We start from the raw sequence: 20,373 nt of genomic DNA, 5'->3' as shown, positions 1-20,373 counted from the left end.
ATACAAAAAGACTGTTTAAAATGACTGAACTGGGGCACCTGGGTGGCGGCAATCATTTAAGCATCTGACTCTTGATTTTAGCTCAGATCATGATCTCTGGGTTATGAAATCGAACGCCAAGTTGGGTACCATGCTGAGCATGGAACCAGCTTTAGATTTTCTCTCTCCCTCTCCCTTTGCCCTTCCCCATCCCACTCACACATGCATGTACACTCACTCTAAAAAAAAAAAAAGTTAAAATTAAATGACTGAATTAGTTACCTTATAAACTTGCGGGCTAAAATCATAAAAATCTAATGTTCTAGTGATCATAAAATCTAATTTCCCTGTCCAGCACTGGCAAATCTATAGAGATCTATAGAAAATAAAAGTAGATTAGTGGGTGCCACAGGCTTAAAAGGTAGGGAGAGGTGAGGGAATGAAAGGTGCCTGCTAGAGATAGAGAATACAGGGTTTCTTCTGGGGATGATAAAATGTTCTAAAATTTACTGTGGTGATGGTTACATTCCATAGAATTATATCCCATAAATGGGTAAATTTTATGGTATGTTGACTATCTCAATATACATCTTAATAAAGCTGTTACCAAAAAAAAAAAAAAAAAAAAAAAATCTAATTTTCAGGTGCCCCTCATGTACTGTTTCTAAACCACTTTGTTTTAGGTCTGTAAGAAAGGTTAAGTAAAAAGATAAATAAAAATATAAAAAAGAGCAATGAGCCAAAAGAAACTAGGGTCATAATATTAATATTAGACAAAACAGACTACAAGGTAAAAGCACTGTAACAAGATCAAGAAGATAAATTTGGGGGCACCTGGGTGGCTCAGCGGGTTAAGCCTCTGCCTTCAGCTCGGGTTATGATCCTGGGGTCCTGGGATGAAGCCCCAAATCCAGCTCTCTGCTCAAGCAGGGAGCTTGCTTCCCTCTCTCTCTACCTGCCTCCTTCCTACTTGTGATCCCTCTCTTTCTCTGTGAAATAAATAAAATCTTTAAAAAAAAAAAAAAAAAAAGATGAATTTGACCAAAGCAGGTACATTCCATATAAAGGTTTACATGCTTACTAACAGCACTGAAATGTACAGAGCAAACACTGCAGAAAATATAAGGAGAAAATAGCAGACTATTGTAGTGGAAACACTTTACTTCAACTCTGGCAGTCTTCAGCAGGTTTCACAAATCACAAGCAAGGATATAAAGGATCAAATTAATATCTAATGTAATATGTTCAATTCTAATATCCTCTTCTTTTCCCCCAAATCTGCTCCTTCCCTAACAGTTTTCAAATCAAGTAATGACAACATAATTCTTTTAGGTGCTCAAGCCTACAGCCTTCAAGTTATCCCTGATATCTCTTTCTTACATCCCACATCCCATCCATCAGGAAATGCTATTGATTTTATCTTCAAATCTATTCAAAATCCTACTACTGTTGTCCACCTTCCACTGCTACCACCCTAGTCTAAGCAAACTCTCAGGGGGATTACTAATGTCTCACCAACCAGTCTCCCTGCCTCCAACTTTAATGCCAGCCCCCTCAAACTCACCAGCCTTCCCTAACACAGCAGCCAATCATTCTGTTTATAGGTCCATCATGTCTCTCCTCTGTTCAAAACCCTCCAATGTCTTATCAACTCTCTTAGGAAAAACTTTTGCAAAAAATCCTTAAAATAGCCTTTAACATCCTTTGTGATCTTTCATTCTCGTTATCTCTGTGACATCATCTCCTAATACCTCTCTCTTTGCTCCGCCCAGTCTCCTGAGTGTTTCCTGCCATCAGACTCATTATCATATCAAAACTGGCCTTGTTCTTCCCTGACTTGAGGTATTTCCTGATACAGCTACAAGATTTGCTTCCTCATCTTTTCCTCAGATGATCACGTCCTCAGTAATGCCTTTTCTGCCCATCTACCTAAGCATGTAACCACCATTTCCCACCACAAAATCCCTGCTTTATTACTCTACTCTCAATCCAGCAAATCCTAAATTTTGCTCTCATTTTTTATTGTCTTCTATGCTGGTTCCCCCAGAAAGTAGGCTCCAGGGGGACAGAAGTTTTTGTCACTTTTGTTCACTACCACATCTGCAGCCTCTAGAAGGATACATAGTAAATATTCCATAATATTCTATAAATATTAAAGAGTTCGGGGGCACCTGGGTGTAAACATTTGCCTTCAGCTCAGGTCATGATGTCAGAGTTCTGGGATCAAGTCCTGTGTCGGGCTCCCTGCTCAACAGGGAATCTGTTTATCCCTCTTCCTCTCAAATGCCCACTCACCTTCTCTCAAGTAAATAAAAATCTTTAAAAATTAAAAATATTTGAGTTCCATAAATATTCAAAATATTCAAAAATATATATACACTTATATCAATAAAATAAGTGGATATATATTTCTATATCCATACATGTACACAAAAGAATAGTGTTCTTTTAAAGCACCCATAGGAGAACCCATGAATTTTTTATGTTCTAAGCATACTACAGATCATAAAGAAAACCTTAATAAATTCAAAAAATAAATAATACAAGCCAAAATTCCCTAGAACAATGAAATGAAATTAGAAATTGTTAACAAAGAACAAAACACTTCAGAATAACAGTCAACATAATAATGTTTTAATATAAACCAGATATTAAACTAAATAAGAAAGCTAAGGGATTAGAAGTGATATTCCAATTTTATAGATAAGTATGCTGAAGGTAAGAGCAATGAAATTTTTTACTCAAAATAACATAGTAGGGCGCCTGGGGGGCTCAGTGGGTTAAGCCGCTGCCTTCAGCTCAGGTCATGATCTCAGGGTCCTGGGATCGAGTCCCAAATCGGGCTCTCTGCTCAGCAGGGGGCCTGCTTCCCTTCCTCTCTCTCTGTGATCTCTTCCCTTCCTCTCTCCTACTATGATCTCTCTCTGTCAAATAAATAAATAAAATCTTAAAAAAAATAATAATAACATAGTAAATAAGTGGTAGAGTTCGACTCTACCAAGAGACTCTGGGGGCCAAGCTGTTGGACTAATATATCCTTAAAAGACTCTTGGGTCAAAGAAAAATCACTGTAATTTAGGGTATACTACAGTAAGAATACAACATTTGGAGTGATCTGGGTGGCTCAGTTGGTCTAGTATCTAACTCTTGATTTCAGCTTAGGCCATGAACTCAGGGTTGTGGGACCGAGTCCTATGTCAGGCTCTGCACTCACAGGGAGTGCTGGAGATTCTCTCTCCCTATGCCCCTCCTCCTAACCTTCCCCGGCTTGTGCTCTTCTTTCTCTTTCTAAAATAAAAGAATAAATCTTTAAAAAGGAAAAAAGAACACAATATTTAAAAAGCTGTAAAACTGGGGCACATGGGTAGTTCAGTCGGTTGAGAGTCTTGATTTTGGCTCAGGTCCTGATCTCAGGGTCATGAGATCAAGCCCCAGGTGGGGCTCCACACTCAGCACAGAATCTGGTTCAGATTCTCTCTCTCCCTCTTGCTCTGCCCCAACCCTGCTCACACTACAAATAAATAAACAAATAAATAAAATCTTTTTAAAGATTTTAAAAATAAATAAATAAAAAGCTGTAAAATTAAGCTAAAGCTGTAGTCGGGAAAATTTGTTTTTTCAAATAAAAAAATTTTTATTATAGAAAAATAATAAGAAAGCATTCAACTTAGAGGAGAAAAATAATAAAATAATTCTCAACACAGAGAGAAAAAAAACAATTTAAAAGGGGGCACATGGCTGGCTTGGTTGATAGAGCCTGCAACTCTTGTTATCAGCATTGCAGTTTCAAGCCCCAAGAGATGGGGATGCTTATCTCTAAGCATAGAGATCCCTTAAAACCAGAATCTTTAAAAAAACAAATTCCACATTCCTAGTATTTCAAGAGATGCAAATCAAAAGGAAAAAGAGGGGTGCTGGACGGCTCAGTTAGCTGAGTGTCCAACTCTTGATTTTGGCTCAGATCATGATCTCAGGGTTGTGAGATGAGCTCTGAGCTCAGCAAGGAGTCTGCTTAAGATTCCCTCCCTTTCCCTCTGGCCACCCCACCCCACCATGGCCAGGCCTGCTCATGGGCGCACCTGTGTGTGCTTTCTCTCAAAAAAAAAAAAAAAGAGAGAGAGAGAGAAAGATTCCAATTTTAAAAAATAAAAAAGGAAAAGGAAAATGAATTAGTGACTTAGGAAACAAAAAACAGTATAACTGATTAAATTCCAAGCACATTCTTTAGCAGCATAAAAATTACAAAATTATTAAGAGGCATTTTAAAAACTGTACTATGTGAAGTTTCAAATATATTTAAAATAGAAAAAACAATATAATGAAACTGATATACCCATCATACAGCTACAGTATACATGGCTAATCTTTCTTCATTTATACCCTTAACAGCTTAACATACTTATTTTTAAAAAAAGATTTATTTATTTCAGAGAGAGAGAAAGAGAGAGAGAAACTGCAAGGTGGGCAAAAAGAGAGGGAGAGAAAGTCACAAGTAGACTCTACATGAGCATGAGCCCAACACTGGGCCCTATCTTACAACACTAAGATCATGACCTGAGCTGAAATCAAGAACCGGGCACCCAACCAACAGTGCCACCCAGACACCTCTTAACATTTTTCAATACTCAAGTAGATATTTTAAGTGTTAATTACTTCTTTATGTTCTACCTCAAAGAAAGGACTGTCACTCTGTCATTCTCTCTCTCTTCCTGCCTCTATCACACAGGTATAAGATCTTACAAATCTTACAAATTTGTAAGTATCTTAAAAATACTAAGGCTCTTAAGAGTAAGTACTCAATACACACTTGCCACTGGCAACAATTTATATAAAACATAGCACACCCTACTCTGCATGCATAATGCCATAAATATCAAGACAACAAACAATAAGTAATAACCTACTTGAAGTTTCCTGAACTTCCTTGTCATCCACATCAGAATTATTCTTTCCAGGTGTTAAATAATTCTTGAGCCTGAAAGGTCCACTTTAAGATAAAAAAGTAAATCATCAAATTTGTGCTTTTATAATACATATATCTAATTTTCTACCCTAATGGTCATTTTTCTCCCCAAAAAGGTTTCCTTCTTATAAAACTAAGAGTGATGCTATAGATCACCAAAAGTATATTTACATGCCAAATAAAACAAAGAATCTAAAATTTAATCCTATAACTGTCAAACAGGACAAATACTGAATTTTATATAACCTTTTAAACTCCATGAATTAATTCTAAATTTTAATTTCAACTCAAGTAACATCCCTTGATAAATCAAATTATAAAAAATTTTAGAAATAAATCAGCTTTTCTTAATTAAAAAATATAGTCAGAAACAAGTGGAATTTAAAATATAGTCCAGAAATTGCTCAGAGATAATTCAGCTTATCCCAGTTCTAGATCCCTTTCCTTCCATTATGAACCCAGGATAGGCCTAGTAGTCATAACCTACCAAATAGTAAAGAAATCTTAGCCATCACTTAAAAGTCCTGATAATCTGTTATAATTTACCATTCCTTCATTTTAAAAAGGGGTATATGATTTCAGATATTGTAAGAGTAGGTTAACTTGGTTTGTTCACTGAGTGTACCTGTTTTAAACACATACCCACAAATTTTTAAATACTCCTCTTTTCGAGAGAGAGAGCCTAATCCCCCATTCCTTAAATGTGGTCTGGACTTAATGACTTGTTTCCAACAAACAGAATGGAGTAGAAGTGATAGTGCACAACTTCAGAGAGACAATTTTAACCTCCATCATAGTCACACTTTCTCTTGGATTACTTGTTTTGTAAAAAGCCAGCTGTCATGTTGAATACCCTTATGGAGAGGGCCACATAACAAAGACACATAAAGCTAACAGCCATGGAAGCAAACTACCTTATAAGTAGATCCTCCAGTCACAGTCAAGCCATCAAAGGACTACAGACCAGGTAGGTATCTTGAATGCTACACCTCATTAGAACCACTGAGTAAGAACTAGCAAGCTAACCCAGACTTCTTGGCCACAGAAACTATGAAACCACAGATGTTTCCAAGTCACTGTTAAAGTTTGGGGTAATTTGTTACACAGCAATGAGTGACTAGTATAAGGTAAACCCAATTATCCTTAGAACACATACATACCTTCCTTCCAAAACTGAAATCTTCTGCTCTCTAGAATCGAAGTTAGATTCTGCTGGTGTATTGTGTGTAAATCCCTTGATCTGAGACTCCTGATGAACATTCCGTTCACTCATATTATCTTGATCCTTTGTACTTCTTGTACCTCTGTGAAAATGTAAAGTGTAAAGTTGTTTTCATTTCTCCATAAAATATTTCTTTCAGGGATAATACACAATGAGTAAACAATATCATACTGGCTGTAACAAATATTAGATAACCCTGTTTATAGGTCCTAGGACATACAACTAACCTAGGAAAAAAATTTGATTCTAGGACTACTAAGAAAAATTTTGAGGGGCACCTGGGTGGCCCACTGGGTTAAAGCCTCTGCCTTCAGCTCAGGTCATGATCCCGGGGTCCTGGGATTGAGCCCCGCATCAGGCTCTCTGCTCCGCAGGGGGCCTGTTTCCGCCCTTCTCTCTCTCTGGTTGCCTCTACTTGTGATCTCTGCCTTTCAAATAAATAAATAAATAAATCTTAAAGAAAAAAAAAGAAAAGAAAAATTCTGAAATGGTACAGACCTGGCCTAAGATAGAGGTGATGACAAGGGGACACAAGGAGACATCACCTACAGGCAGCATATGATGTATATTACACATTTAATCATTTTTTTTTTTGAAAATCCACAAGAAACTGAAATTGCTTTCTTTGACACCCCTAGTCAGCCTACTGAGGTACAGTAAGGTGCTCAGAGGGAATCAGGCTCATCTCTTTAACAGCTAATCAGTTTATCTCCAATACATGCAAATAGGATATACTATTCCCAGACTGTATGATTTTTTTCTTCTCTCACATTCCTCTTCTAAGTCCTATATTTTAATTTGTTTCTTGACTCAGTCTATCAACCTACTCTTATCATATGTGAGAAAATAATTTGCATACAACGTTACTAAAAAACATGCAGATTTCGGTGCTATAATCATAATCTGAAGAAATAAAAGGGATTATAAGAGATTACTATGAACAATTATGTCAACAAATTAGATAACCTAGATGAAATGGATAAATTCCTAAAGACACACAAATTACCAAAACTGATTCAAGAAGGAATAATCTCAAAGACCTGTAACAAGAGAATAAATCAGTAATCAAAAAACTACCCAGAAAGAAAAGCCCAGGCCCAAATGGTTTCCCTGCTAAATTCTACCTAGCATTCAAAGAATACAAATTCTTCACAGACTCTTTCAAAAAACAGGAGAACTTCTCAACTTACTTTATAAAGCCAGGAATCTCCTGATACCAAAACTGGACAAAGACATCACAAGAAAACTACACACCAAAAAACTCAACAACATATTAGCAAAAGAAATCTAACAATGTATAAATAGAATCATACATACATCATGACCAAATGGGATTTATACCAGAGATGCAGTTTGGTCTACAACCCAAAAACCAATTAAATAATACATCAGATCAATAACAAACAAAAGAGCATTTAACAAAATCCAACACCTTTTTATGATAAAAATGCTCAACAAAGTAGGATTAGAAGGGAACTGCCTCAGCCTGATAAGGGTATATATGAAAAACCTACACCTAGCAATATGCTAAATGGTGAAAGACTAGATGTTTTCATCCTAAAATTTAGGAACCAGACAAGAAGTCTGCTGTTGCCACTTCTATTGAACACTGTACTAAAGATTTTAGCAAGGGCAATTAGGCAACAGAAGACAAAAAATAGAATGGAAAGGAAGGGTAGAACTATTTCTATTCACAAATGACATGACTTTTATACTCAGAAAATCCTATGAAATATGCTAAAAAGCTATCAAAACTAATAAATGATTATACTGATGGTTTGCACATATCTGTGAATATACTATAAAACCACTGAATTGTACACCTTTCATTAGTAAATTGTATGGTATGTGAAGTACCCTTCATAAACCTGTTTAAAAAGAAATCTACTGTAATTAGCTTCTGTTCTATTAGGCTTACAGAAATAATATAGAAATTAAGTGATTACATAAATTTGAATGAAAGAACCTCAGTGGAAATTGCTTACACTGTAAGTGCTCTAGCTCTTAAAGTTTGGTTTATTTTGTTCCCAAAGGTTTTAACAGGGAAAAAGGAAGTTAGCTTGTAGTTTAATTAATGCTCATGGTCATAAAAAAGCAAAAAATATCACTTTTAAACTAGTTAAAAGTTTCATTATCTGTTAAATACATGCAGAGAGGAGAAGTAACTCAAGTAACATTTCTAATCAGGAAGACACCTTAAAAATAAAAAATTTTAAAAAAGGAAGACTCCTTAGACCAATTAATTCGGTTTTGGCTTAAATACTATAATCCATCTCATCCCTGATTTCAATGTGTGCATGTGTTTGTGTGTTTGTACATGTGTACGTGCATGTGTGTCACAGAATATTCTAGAATTGAAAGGTTTAAATTTATTTTCTCAAAAAAAAGTATAGTTTTAATTCCTCAAAGTCCTCTATTCTACTGGTTTTAATATGGTGACAATAATACCTTTGAACACTATAAAATATAAAATTATGTGCCCAACTAATTTAAAAAATAATAATGGTAATAGGGTCTTTTTTCAGGATTTATTTACTTGTTTTAGAGAGAGAGCGCAAACAGAGGGAGGGGAAGAGGGAGAGAATCCAGAGCAGACTCCCCCCTAAGGGGGAGCTCATCATATGGGGCTCAATTTCACATTCCATGAGATCATGACCCGAGCTGAAGTCACTAGCAGGATATTCAACCAACTGAGCCACACAGGCTCCCCAGTAATAATCTTTTTTTAAAAAGTAATTCTTTTTTTTTTTTTTTTAAGATTTTGTTTATTGAGAGAGAGAGAATGCCCATGAGTAGGGAGAGGGGCAGAGGGAGAGAGAGAATCTCAACCAGACTCCCCAGTGAGCACAGAGCCCAATGCAGAGTTGGACCCCACAACCCCTAGATCATGACGTAAGTCCCAATCACAAGTCAGAGGGTCAACCAACTGAGCCACCCAGGCGCCCTAGAATTAATTCTTACAGAGCCATAAATTATAAGAATTCAATGTATCAGCTTAAATTGTGTTTTCAAAACCTTTACTTAACTTTAAGACTTTAGACTAGTATTAAATTATGTTAATAATTAATCTTTGGCTATATGGACAATGCCTAAGATAAAAAATAAGAAATTGATTTCTAAATGTAGTTTTAATTTACCCGTCTCACACATTTTAATACCATCAGTTAAATAGACTAAAAATAAGCCAATACCTTCAGATGCTAATATATAACGCATGTTAGCCACTATGAAAACAATGTTAAAAGGTTTATGTAATATGTACTTGGGACACAGCAATAGCTATATAGTTCTTGATTACCCACTTTCATATCCCCAATGTCCAAAGGAAACAAAAGCTGAGTGCTTAAAGGCTGAAAATACTTGAGACTACACTAAATAAAACAATTACAGAAAAACACAAATACATATACAAAGTAATGAGTATGTTTTTTATACCAAATCAATTCTTACAATTTATAAAGAAGGTAAAATCAATACAAATTATATACTATTTGCAGAGCCTGGGTGCTCAATCAGTTAAGCATCAGCTCAGGTCTTCTCAGGGATCCTGAGGATCCCATCTCAGGGATCCATCTCAGGGTCCTGGGATCAAGTCTTGCATTGGACTCCCTGCTCAGTGCAGAGTCTGCTTCTCCCTCTCCCTCTGAACCCTCCCCCTTGCTCATGCTCTCACTCACTGGCTCTCTCTCTCTCTCTCAAATGAATTAAAAAAAATAAAAAAGAACTCTCACACCTTGTTATAAATCAGCCCAACCAATTTGGAGAGTGATGCAGCAATATTTAGGCAAGTAAACCCTAAAGTTCAGCAATTCTACTTCTTATATATATACTACAAGAAATCTCTTTCTTGCACAAGGAAACATCTAAAATGCCCATTCAAAAATCGTTTTTCAACATGCCTGCATGGTTCAGTAGTTTAAGTATCTGCCTTTGGCTTGGGTTGTAACCAGGGCCCTGGAATCAAGTCCTGCACTGGGGGGTCCCTGCTCAGTGGGGAGTCAGTCTACTTCTCCCTCTACCCCTCCCCTGTGCTCATGCTTGCTCTCTTGCTCCCTCTCTCAAATAAAATCCTTTAAAAAAAAATTGTTTTTCACAGTGAAAAATTATCAAGAGACTAAAAACACTGTACAATTGAAAATATAACACTATGTTAATTATATTAGAAGGGAAGAGAAGCATCTGGAAATAAATAAAAGTTATTATCATTTAAAAAAATAACAGCAACACTGGAAACCACCCAAATACTCACCATTTAATGAATGGATTAAAAAGTGGTGTATTATTTGCAATAAAAAGGAATGAAGTACTAAAAAAGAGAGAGAAACTGAGTATTTTCATATAACCACATAAGATGTTAACTATAAATTCAACCAGCCACTTGTTTTTTATATATATACTGAGAGCTAAGAATGGTTTGTATATTTTTCAAAGGTTACATCTTACAGGATTATTTAACTATAGACATATCTGTTTCTATTTTGCCTTTTAGCCAGCAAAGCCTAAAATATTTACTATCTGACCCTTTAAGAAAAATTTACCAACCTCCACTCTTTATAAAGGAATAAAAATAAATCACTTATCAACCAGAATAATCTCAAAAATGAACTGTGGGGGGAAAAGCAAGTCACAGAAGGATGTGTATACCAATAAAAACCATTTTTATAAACTTTTAAAACCATACCACATGCTGTTCATATATACATGCACACACAGGAAAAGTATAAAAATATCCACGAGAATGGTGACTACCAAATTCAGTATATAGGCTACCGCTAACAAGGGCTCAGCAAACATACAAATGGGATTTTAATACAAATGGGATTTTAATAGTCACTATAATATTTTATTTCTTAAGTGAGATCATGGGGGGAATCAGGTGTTCCTTTTTTTTTTTTTTGTAAACCTGAAATATTTTATAAACCTGGAAAGTAGCATGGAAATGCTGTGAAAGAGTTAAAGAGAATGTGTATGGGATTTTTTTTTCTGTACTACAATGACATACACTACTACATTTTAGGGCACTATAATTTATTTCCATACATCCCTAACTCCTTGCAGTTTCTCACATACATGTATTATTTGTTGAGTAAATGAAAGAATAAATACTACATCAGTAAGCAAAAATATGCAAGAACAACATTTAACTCACTAGGTTGTTAGGATTGATGAAAATTCATTGAAAGCTCCCAGTAATACTGGAGCATACTTGGCACATAATAAGCACTCAAAGTATGTTAACTATTACCACCTTAGGGATAAGAGAAGTTTTTTGTTTTTTTTTTTAAGATTTTATTTATTTATTTGACAGACAGAGGTGACAAATAGGCAGAGAGGCAGGCAGAGAAAGGAGGAAGCAGACTCCCCGCCGAGCAGAGAGCCTGACATGGGGCTTGATCCCAGGACCCTGGGATCATGACCTCAGCCAAAGGCAGAGGTTTTAACCCACTGAGCCACCCAGGCGCACCAGGATAAGAGAAGTATTAGATGTATTCCTAATTATTGAAATCACATTAACCTCACTTAAAAGGAAGCTAATCAAACTATACATTAAAAATGACTAAGAGGTGCCTGACAAGCTCAGTTGGTTAAGCTTCTGCTTTTGGCTCAGGTCATGATCCCAGGGTCCAGCGACTGAGGTCTGCCTTGGGCTTCCCGATCAACAGGGAGCCTGCTCCTACTTCTCTCTCTCCCTCTGCTCCTCTCCCCTGTTCATGCGCTGTCTCTTCTCTCTCAAATAAATAAATACAGTCTTTTTTTCTAAAAAATGACTAAGATGGCTAATTATACTGAAATTAAAACATAGGGCGCCTGGGTGGCTCAGTGGGTTAAGCCGCTGCCTTCCGCTCAGGTCATGATCTCAGGGTCCTGGGATTGAGTCCCACATCGAGCTCTCTGCTCAGCAGGGAGCCTGCTTCCTCCTCTCTCTCTGCCTGCCTCTCTGCCTACTTGTGATCTCTGTCAAATAAATAAATAAAATCTTTAAAAAAAAATAAATAAAATGACTAAAATGGTAAATTTTATGTTTTTACCACTTTTTTTAAAAAAACAACTCTTAAGTGATGATAATAATACTTATTAAATACATCACTCACTGCTGTGAAATGCGTAAGCCTGATGATTCAGAGACCTGTACCCCTCGGGCAAATAATATGTTAATAAAATACATATATATATATCACTCACACCCACATTCCTTATATTATTCCCATTTTAATATGAGGAGACAAATTCAGATTACTACCTTGCCCTGGGGCATCCTCCAACTAACAGTTGCGTCTGGATTTACAACCACCTTTGCAGACTGCAGAGCCCTTTATGCTAATACTGTTTCCGCATAAATGATTAATTGACAGTGACCAACTATTAAATGCTGAACACCAAAAATAACTATGTTGTATACCTAACTATATTGTATACCTAAGAAGATTTTTCTTCTTAGCCAGGTCTTCCTTATCATTTTCCAATGACTCATTCTGGGAACAACTGGAAATTTCATCATGGTCAATAATTCTTCCAGAATCTTTAGCATTTAAAAACTCCTGTGCTCTTGAGCTGCCCGAAGTAGTACTCTTCTGCCCTTTAAATGGAATAGTTTTTTCCTCAATGTTTTTAGTTGATTGATTTGACTTTTCAGTAGGTTTTCGTCTACTGTTGTGACACACTGACAATTCATTTCTTCTTGGAGAATTGCTATAAAGAAGACCTGAAGGATTCAATGATAACCTAAAGTTAGCATAATGTTTACCCAGATTATCCGGCTCACTGACAACATTATTTATTTACACATAAACACACACACCAGTTTCAAAGACTATGTTTATTTTCAAATTAAATTCATAAACTGCAGCTTTTCAACCCCTTTAAATTTATCACAAGCTTCCAAAACCACCCTTTGTGTCTCTCCCCACTACTCCTTTGGCCATCCTTAAGATCCTATTATTTCCCAAGCTTCCAGCTCCAGCTTCTCACTCTGGATCCCTACTTTGAGGGATGTAGATCATAATATTCACCTACCACTCTTCCGCAAACCTGACCTTTTGTTTTTAGTTCCTATCTTAATGAAAAGTTTAACAATTTACCCAAATACCTACATCAGAAATCTGAGTCATCCAAGACTCCTGTCCCTATCCACAACCAAATCCCCTAATCCTGTAATTTCTACATTCTTAATACCTCTCAAATCCACTTCTTTCAAGTTCTCCGGCCTATCACTGACCTTCAGCATTTAACTGGGTTATTAAAGCTCCTCTTAGTCTCCCTTTCTCTAGCTTTGCTGTTCTTCAATCCATTCTTCACACTGCTTCAAGAATCATCTTAGGAAAACACAAGTTGAATAATGACAACCTTGCTAAAATCTTTTAGTGATTATAACTATTTTCAATAATTTACTTCTACACTTCATTAATTCAAATTTTCAACATTCTTCTCCAAATAAACCAAAACCCAGCAATACTGAACTACCTGCTTGTCTCTAAAGAACTGGTTCTTAAAAAATTGGTCCTTAGACCAGCATCACTTGAGAATTTGTTTCAAATGCAAATTCTCTGGCTTTGCTTTAGGCAGACTAAATCAGAAGGTCTGAGAAGAGCCCAGTAATCTGTGTTTTAACAAGCCCTCCAAATAACTCTGACAAAACTTTTTTTTTAAAGAGTTTATTTATTTATTTGACAGACAAAGATCACAAGCAAGCAGAGAGGCAGGCAGTGGGGGGTCGGGGGGGAGGTAATGAAGCGGGCTCCCCGCTGAGCAGAGAGTACTATTTGTGTCTTGATCCCAGGACCCTGCCTTGATCCCAGGACCCTGGGATCATGACCTGAGCGGAAGGCAGGCTTTATAACCCACTGAGCCACCCAGGAGCCCCTGACAAAACAATTTTTAAAAGGTTAAACTCTCAGCTCCAGATCTCTGTACATGCTACTCTACTAGAAACATTCCATCCTTCCTCCTCACCCCACCCAGTCACTCAGTTGATTCCTAACTCATCCTTCAGGAATCTTTCCCTATTTCCCATACCTAAATTAAGTAGCTCTCTCTCAACCCTTTAAAAATATTTATCACCCATCTAACTGTTTACTTATCTTTCTCTTCCAGCAGACTGACAATTCCTTGAGACCAATATTGCTTTTACCTATCTTCATATTCTCAATAGCTAACACCAGGGCCAGGACCATGGTGAAGCAATTTTTTCCAGTCCACTGAGATATAATTGAAATATAACACTGTGTAAGTTGAGGGTACAAAATGTAATAATTTTATATATGCAGATATTACAAAATGAATACCAAAGACTATACCTTAAAAGTTTTCACCATTAAAAACAAAACAAAACATGAGGTGCCTGGGTGGCTCAGTGGGTTAAAGCCTCTGCCTTCAGCTCAGGTCATGATCCCAGAGTTCTGGGATCAAGCCCCACATCAGGCTCTCTGCTCAGCAGGGAGCCTGCCCCCCCCTCTCTATGCCTGCCTCTCTGCCTACTTGTGATCTCTGTCTGTCAAATGAATAAAATCTTTAAAAAAAAAAAAAACAAAAAACAAATGGGGGCACCTGGGTGGCTCAGTCATTAAGCATCTACCTTTGGCTCAGGTCCCAATCCCAGGGACCTGGGATCGAGCCCCACATCGAGCTCCCTGCTTTCCCTCTCCTAGTCCCCTTGTTTGTGTTCCCTCTCTCGCTGTGTCTCTCTGTGTTAAATTAATTAATTAATTAATTAAATCTTTAAAAAAAATTTAACTAGGGTAGGTAATTTGAAAAGGTGATCACTTTCAGAGAGTCATACAGGGACTGAACCTGGACTCACACAACCCTGATACTAAATGCCTCCTCAAATTTCTCATTCTATATTACTCACTTGCCTCACTCTAGTACTGGCCCTAACACCATTCCTGCCTCACAGTGGGCACTCCATAAATGTTTCTCAATATACATGAAAAAGCAGTTTAGGCTAAACATCTACTTTAGGCAGCATGGTTGCTTATTAGGAAAATTAAAAATGCATCAACAGTCAGGAAACCTGGGTTCTACTGTTTTCCAGCTCTAGCACAAAAGTCTATCACCTTAGGTTGCAAGTGATGCTGCTTTTTTGAGCCTCAGACTTTCTTTTTCTAGCAGATGAAGGATTGTTTTAACTTTGAGATCTATAGCATTCTTCCATTTTTGTGACTCCCTACTTGATTAGAAACTCAACATCGGTTTTAAAACTGCTACAGAAGTTTTTTGGTAAGTCTCAGAGTTCTAGAAAAATTATCCAGGCTTTTTAACATTTTTATTTACCTGTATATTTACACACTCATCTGCTATAGTACAGTTTCAGGCACCTGGAGCAAAAAGGTGAGTTCCTCAGAGCAGTAACAGTAGTAGATAATATTTTATATAGTAACTACATGCCTAAGTCCTTATAATGAAGTAGAAGGATTTGTAATCACGTTACAGAATAAGAAACTGAACAAAATATCTTGCCCAAAGTTGAGAAATCATAATATAAACTCAGATCTAAGTCCCAAATTCAAGGAAGGCTGCAACATAATATTTCTTTCTACTATCAATCAAGGATCCCAATGATTCAAAAATTCACAAGGCCTCATATGTAGTGCCATATTTGTTCTACTCTCACTTGTTGACCTAAATACCTCAAAGTCAATAGTATCTGTATATGTAAATGTTATCTTATCATCTAGCATCTTTTCACGATTAACCACCTTTAAAAGATCAAAAATGTTCCAAAACAATGAATGTTTCATACTGTACAGAAAAAAGTTGGCAGAGCAGACCTAAGAATGTTATCCTTAGAAAGACCTGCTTGCAAAGTTAGTTCTTGGCTAGCATTTGGGAACTTTAATTTCGGAGGGTTCCCATCATTTCCTAACTGATAAATGTGGGTTAGTGTAAAAATCTTGGGTACTAAGTCTCTAATGAGCTTCCCTAATAGATAACAAACATTTCATACATCTATCCTAAATATTTGTTGCCAAAAGAACTAAGTGCCTCTGGTATGAATCCTTTGAGAGAGGACTCCTTCAGACTTTGCCCATGTACTTTTTCTCTGATTTTGCTTTGTATCTATCCTCTTGCTGTAAAGAAACTTCAGACTTCTATTATCACTGATCTCACATCGCTTTCACTTGATGGTCCTGCTTACTACTTCACTGAGAAAACAAAAAACTCAGAGTACATATTCATCTTCTCACCATCAATTCAACCAACCTACTTCCATCTGTGTACTGCAAAACAGCCCCCTCCTGACCCCCTTCAAGGGTAAGGAGTCCTCCTTCAAGGACTGCCATCCTATATTTATGCTCTAACTTTCTAGGAGGTTAGGGTTTTTGTTTTTTTCACTCGAGAGTCTTTTTTAAGTTTTTATTTAGTAGGGGGCACCTGGGTGGCTCAGTCAGTTAAGCATCTGCCTTCATCGCAGGTCATGATCCCAGAGTCCTGGGACAGAGCCCCAGATGGGGCTTCCTGCCCAGCAGGGAGCCTGCTTCTCCCTCTTCCCCTACCCCCTGCTTGTGCTCTCTCTCACTCTCAAATAAATAAATGGAATCTTTAAAAAAATTAAAAATTTAAAAAAATCCAGCTAGTTAATATACAATATATTAGTTCAAGTGTACAATATAGTGATTCAACACTTCCATACATCACCCAGTGCTCATCACGACAGGCGCACTCCTTAATCCCCATCACATATTTAACCTGTCTCTCTACCAACCTTCCTTCTTGTAAGTTTGTTCTCTATAATTAAGAGTCTGTTTCTTGGTTTGCCTATCTCTGTTTTTCCCCTTTGCTCATTTGTTTTGTTTAAATTCCGTGTATGAGTGAAATCATATGGCATTTGTCTTTCCGACTGACATATTTCACCTAACATAATGCACTCTAGATCCATCCATGTCATTGCAGATGACAAGATTTCACTTTTTATTATGGCTGAGTAATAGTCTGTTGTGTATACATATACCACATATTCTTTATCCATTCATCCACTGATGGAGACTTGGGCTGTTGCCATAACTTGGCTACTGTAGATAATGCTGCTATAAACATCAGGGTGCATGTATCCCTCTGAATTAGTATTTCTATACTGGGTAAATACCTAGTAGTAGAATTGCTGGATCACAGTATTTTTAACTTTTTGAGGAACATCCATACTGTTTTCCATACTGGCTGCACCAGTTTGCATTCCCACAATAGTACAAGAGGGTTCTCCTTTCTCCACGTTCTATGAAGCTATTTTAAATGAGCAGATAAACCAATATAACATCTTGTAGATCACACACACACACACACACACACACACACACACACACATCCCCCTACCCTCGACCCATCTTTAACCTCCCTTATCTTACTATCTTTCCTTCCTCACCTCCTACTCTTGAAACCACTTGAATCAGGCTTTTGATCTGATCATTCCACAGAAACCATTTCTATCAAAGTGACCTACAACCTCCATGTAGCCAAAATTATATTATCAGTCCTTAACTCTCATCTACCTCAAGCCATCAGCAGTATTTTAAATGAGCTCATCACTCAATCCTTAAAATGTTTTCATTACTTTGCTTTCCTAACCCTAAGTTCACTTCATTTTCTTTAACCTTACTAAATGTTCCTGTTTAGTTTCTTTTGGTGGATCTTCCTTCCCATCTTGACTCCTAGAACTGGAGTCTCCCCGTTCTCAGACCTGAGCTTTCTTTCTTCTCTAGGTTTAGTCTATCACTAGGTGATTTTAGGTAGTCCTGATTTCAGGTAGTCCTTAAATATCATCCATATACTGGTAAGTCCCTATTTATATGTCCTCCCAAATCTTTCCCCCTAACTTTAAGCTCATTTACCAGGCTACTTTCTCAATGTACCTACTTTGATATCTAATTAATTTCTTACAACCTGAAATCTTGACATCCTTACCAAATCTGCTTCTTTCATACTTTTCCCTCATCTCAGTAAATAGTAGAGCTCCCTTATTCTATTTGTTCAGGAAAAAAAAAAAATCTGAGTCATCCTAGACTCCTGGTTCTCTAACTCCAATCTGTTAATACCAAATCCAACCACTTTTCTTCTCTTCCCTCCAACAATCTCTTAACTAGTGTCCATGCCCTAGTTTCCTCTCTATCTAGCAGTAAAAATAATTATTTTAGTGTGCCTGGGTGGATCAATTGGTTGAGCATCTGCCTTTGGCTCAGGTTATGATCCCGGAGCCTCAGGATCTAGCCCCTGTGTCAAGCTCCCTGCTCAATGGGGAGTCTGCTTCTCCCTCTGACCCCCACCCCACTAGCAGTCTCTCTCACTCTCTCTCAATGAATAAACAAAATCTTTTTTAAAAATGTCTTAATATTAAAATAAAAAAAAGAATAATTCTTTTAAAAGAGGACTCAATCAAGTCACTTTGACTTGATTAAAATCTTACTTAAAATATTTCAGTAGTCTTCCAATACACTGCATCTAAACTGTCTATCACAGCCTCCCTCTCTGACTTGATCTCTCCTGGCTTACTCATCTTTAGCCAGACTGGCCTTCCTGAATTCCTCAAACAGCCAAGTATGCTCCATTAGCATCTTTACAAATATATTCAAATAACATTCTCTTGGTCTGAAATGTTACACACCATGTTATCTGTACGGTTCCCCTCTTCATTTTTCTGAGATATATGCTATGAAAAATCAAAATGGACTCTTATCACTACCTTTTATAAAAACACTGTTCTATCTTCTTATCCATGCCTACTTCTGCCGTCTACTTCTCATCTCTATCTTTTATCTGCTTTATTTTTCCTTAATGCCTATCACTGCATGACTTATGCACTTATATTGCTCGTCTTCCTCCACTCAAATGTAAGTCCCATGAGAGCAGGGGGTTTGTTTTCCCAGTTATATGCCCTATATCTAGACTATAGTGTAGAGTAGAGCTAATATCTTGACACTTAACTGATGTGATATTTCTATTAACAACCCAATTTAACTTCATCCTCATTAAATTTTCTGTGGAAAATGGGAGCATAAATCAAACATAAAGCCTCTTACAGAATGACTTTTTAGAGCTCTCAATGAACATCATTTAAATAAAATACTTACTCTGATCAGACTTTACCACCCACCAATTAGATGGACGCCTAGAAATTCTTCGACTTCTTGTAATAGTTGAAGTCACTTCGTCAGGTACAAGTTTATTCTTTTTGGACCCACTGGGAAAAAGTTTCTTTTTATATTCCTTATCTTTTTTCTGATTCTCTGTATAAGGAACATTGGTGCTGTTTTTCTTGCTTCCTAATTTAAAAAAAAACATAAAAAAAATTTACAATCTATGAAACCAAAGAGTTTTCAGAAAATCACAATACGTTAAAAAAAACTATCAATTATGTCTTAAATTTATTCTGTGGGCTTCTTTCATCCTTTTTTTCTTTTAAAGCCAAATCTTCTCAATAAGATCTGTTTCTGTCAGTTAAATACAAACTTTTCACATTGCTTGATACCATACACTTCTGAGCCAAAAAAATGGTACACTCTGAAAAGGAAAAATATATGGCTTCTTCAAACTACTTACCAATGTCCCAAGTTAAAAAGAAAAGTAACTACTTCTTTTCTGTTTTGAATTAAGTCATTATTTTGTCAATCTAATTTTTGAAGGAGGAGATTTTAAAGTGAGGTTTCAATAAAGAGATATTCTTATATGTAGGAAAAACATTATTTTTGTAAACAGAATTTAAAAAGAGAAAAGAGAATGAAAATAAACAATAAATATGGCAAGTAATACATAGCTGATGAAAATGTTTGGTGTCAGTAGTAACCACATTTCACTACCAGGACAAATAGGTAAGAAAAGAATCTAACAGAAGGGTGAAATCAATTGTAGTTTTGTTTTTTGTGGCTGACAACCAGAAAAATCAGAGAAATACACAATATTTCAATAAAATATTACAGTTAAGAAGGGCACAATCACCAAAATGGAAAATTTCTTTTTCTCAGAAATAGGTTTAGGGATGCCTGGGTGGCATAGTTGGTTGGGCGGCTGCCTTCGGCTCAGGTCATGATCCCAGTGTCCTGGGATCAAGTCCCACATCGGGCTCCTTGCTCAGCAGGAAGTCTGCTTCTCCCTCTGCCTCTGCCTGCCACTCTGTCTGCCTGTGTTCACTCTCTCTGACAAATACATAAATAAAATCTTTTTAAAAAAAGAAACAAGTTTAAAATATTAGGTGTGAGTAGACAGAATGGAAAATTTTCTTGAT

General features: G+C 36.7%; 1 protein-coding gene across 2 annotated transcripts in view; it reads right to left on the bottom strand.

Moving 5' to 3' along the window:
* The window catches only part of CENPC (centromere protein C), a 93,610-nt gene that overhangs the window by 23,191 nt on the left and 50,046 nt on the right, over window positions 1–20,373 (bottom strand). For both annotated transcript variants that reach the window (XM_082726362.1, XM_082726361.1), the window contains exons 9-12: window positions 19,223–19,414; window positions 12,582–12,867; window positions 6,103–6,246; window positions 4,884–4,966 (exon numbers count right to left, since the gene is read on the bottom strand). In XM_082726362.1, coding sequence (XP_082582488.1) covers window positions 4,884–4,966; window positions 6,103–6,246; window positions 12,582–12,867; window positions 19,223–19,414 — 705 coding nt within the window. The remainder of the gene's footprint in view (window positions 1–4,883; window positions 4,967–6,102; window positions 6,247–12,581; window positions 12,868–19,222; window positions 19,415–20,373) is intronic.

Source organism: Mustela nivalis (genome assembly GCF_964662115.1).
Source record: "Mustela nivalis genome assembly, chromosome: 4".
Lineage (NCBI taxonomy): Eukaryota > Metazoa > Chordata > Mammalia > Carnivora > Mustelidae > Mustela > Mustela nivalis.
Note: the sequence above shows the minus strand (reverse complement) of the source record. Positions and strands in the feature narration are given on the sequence as shown.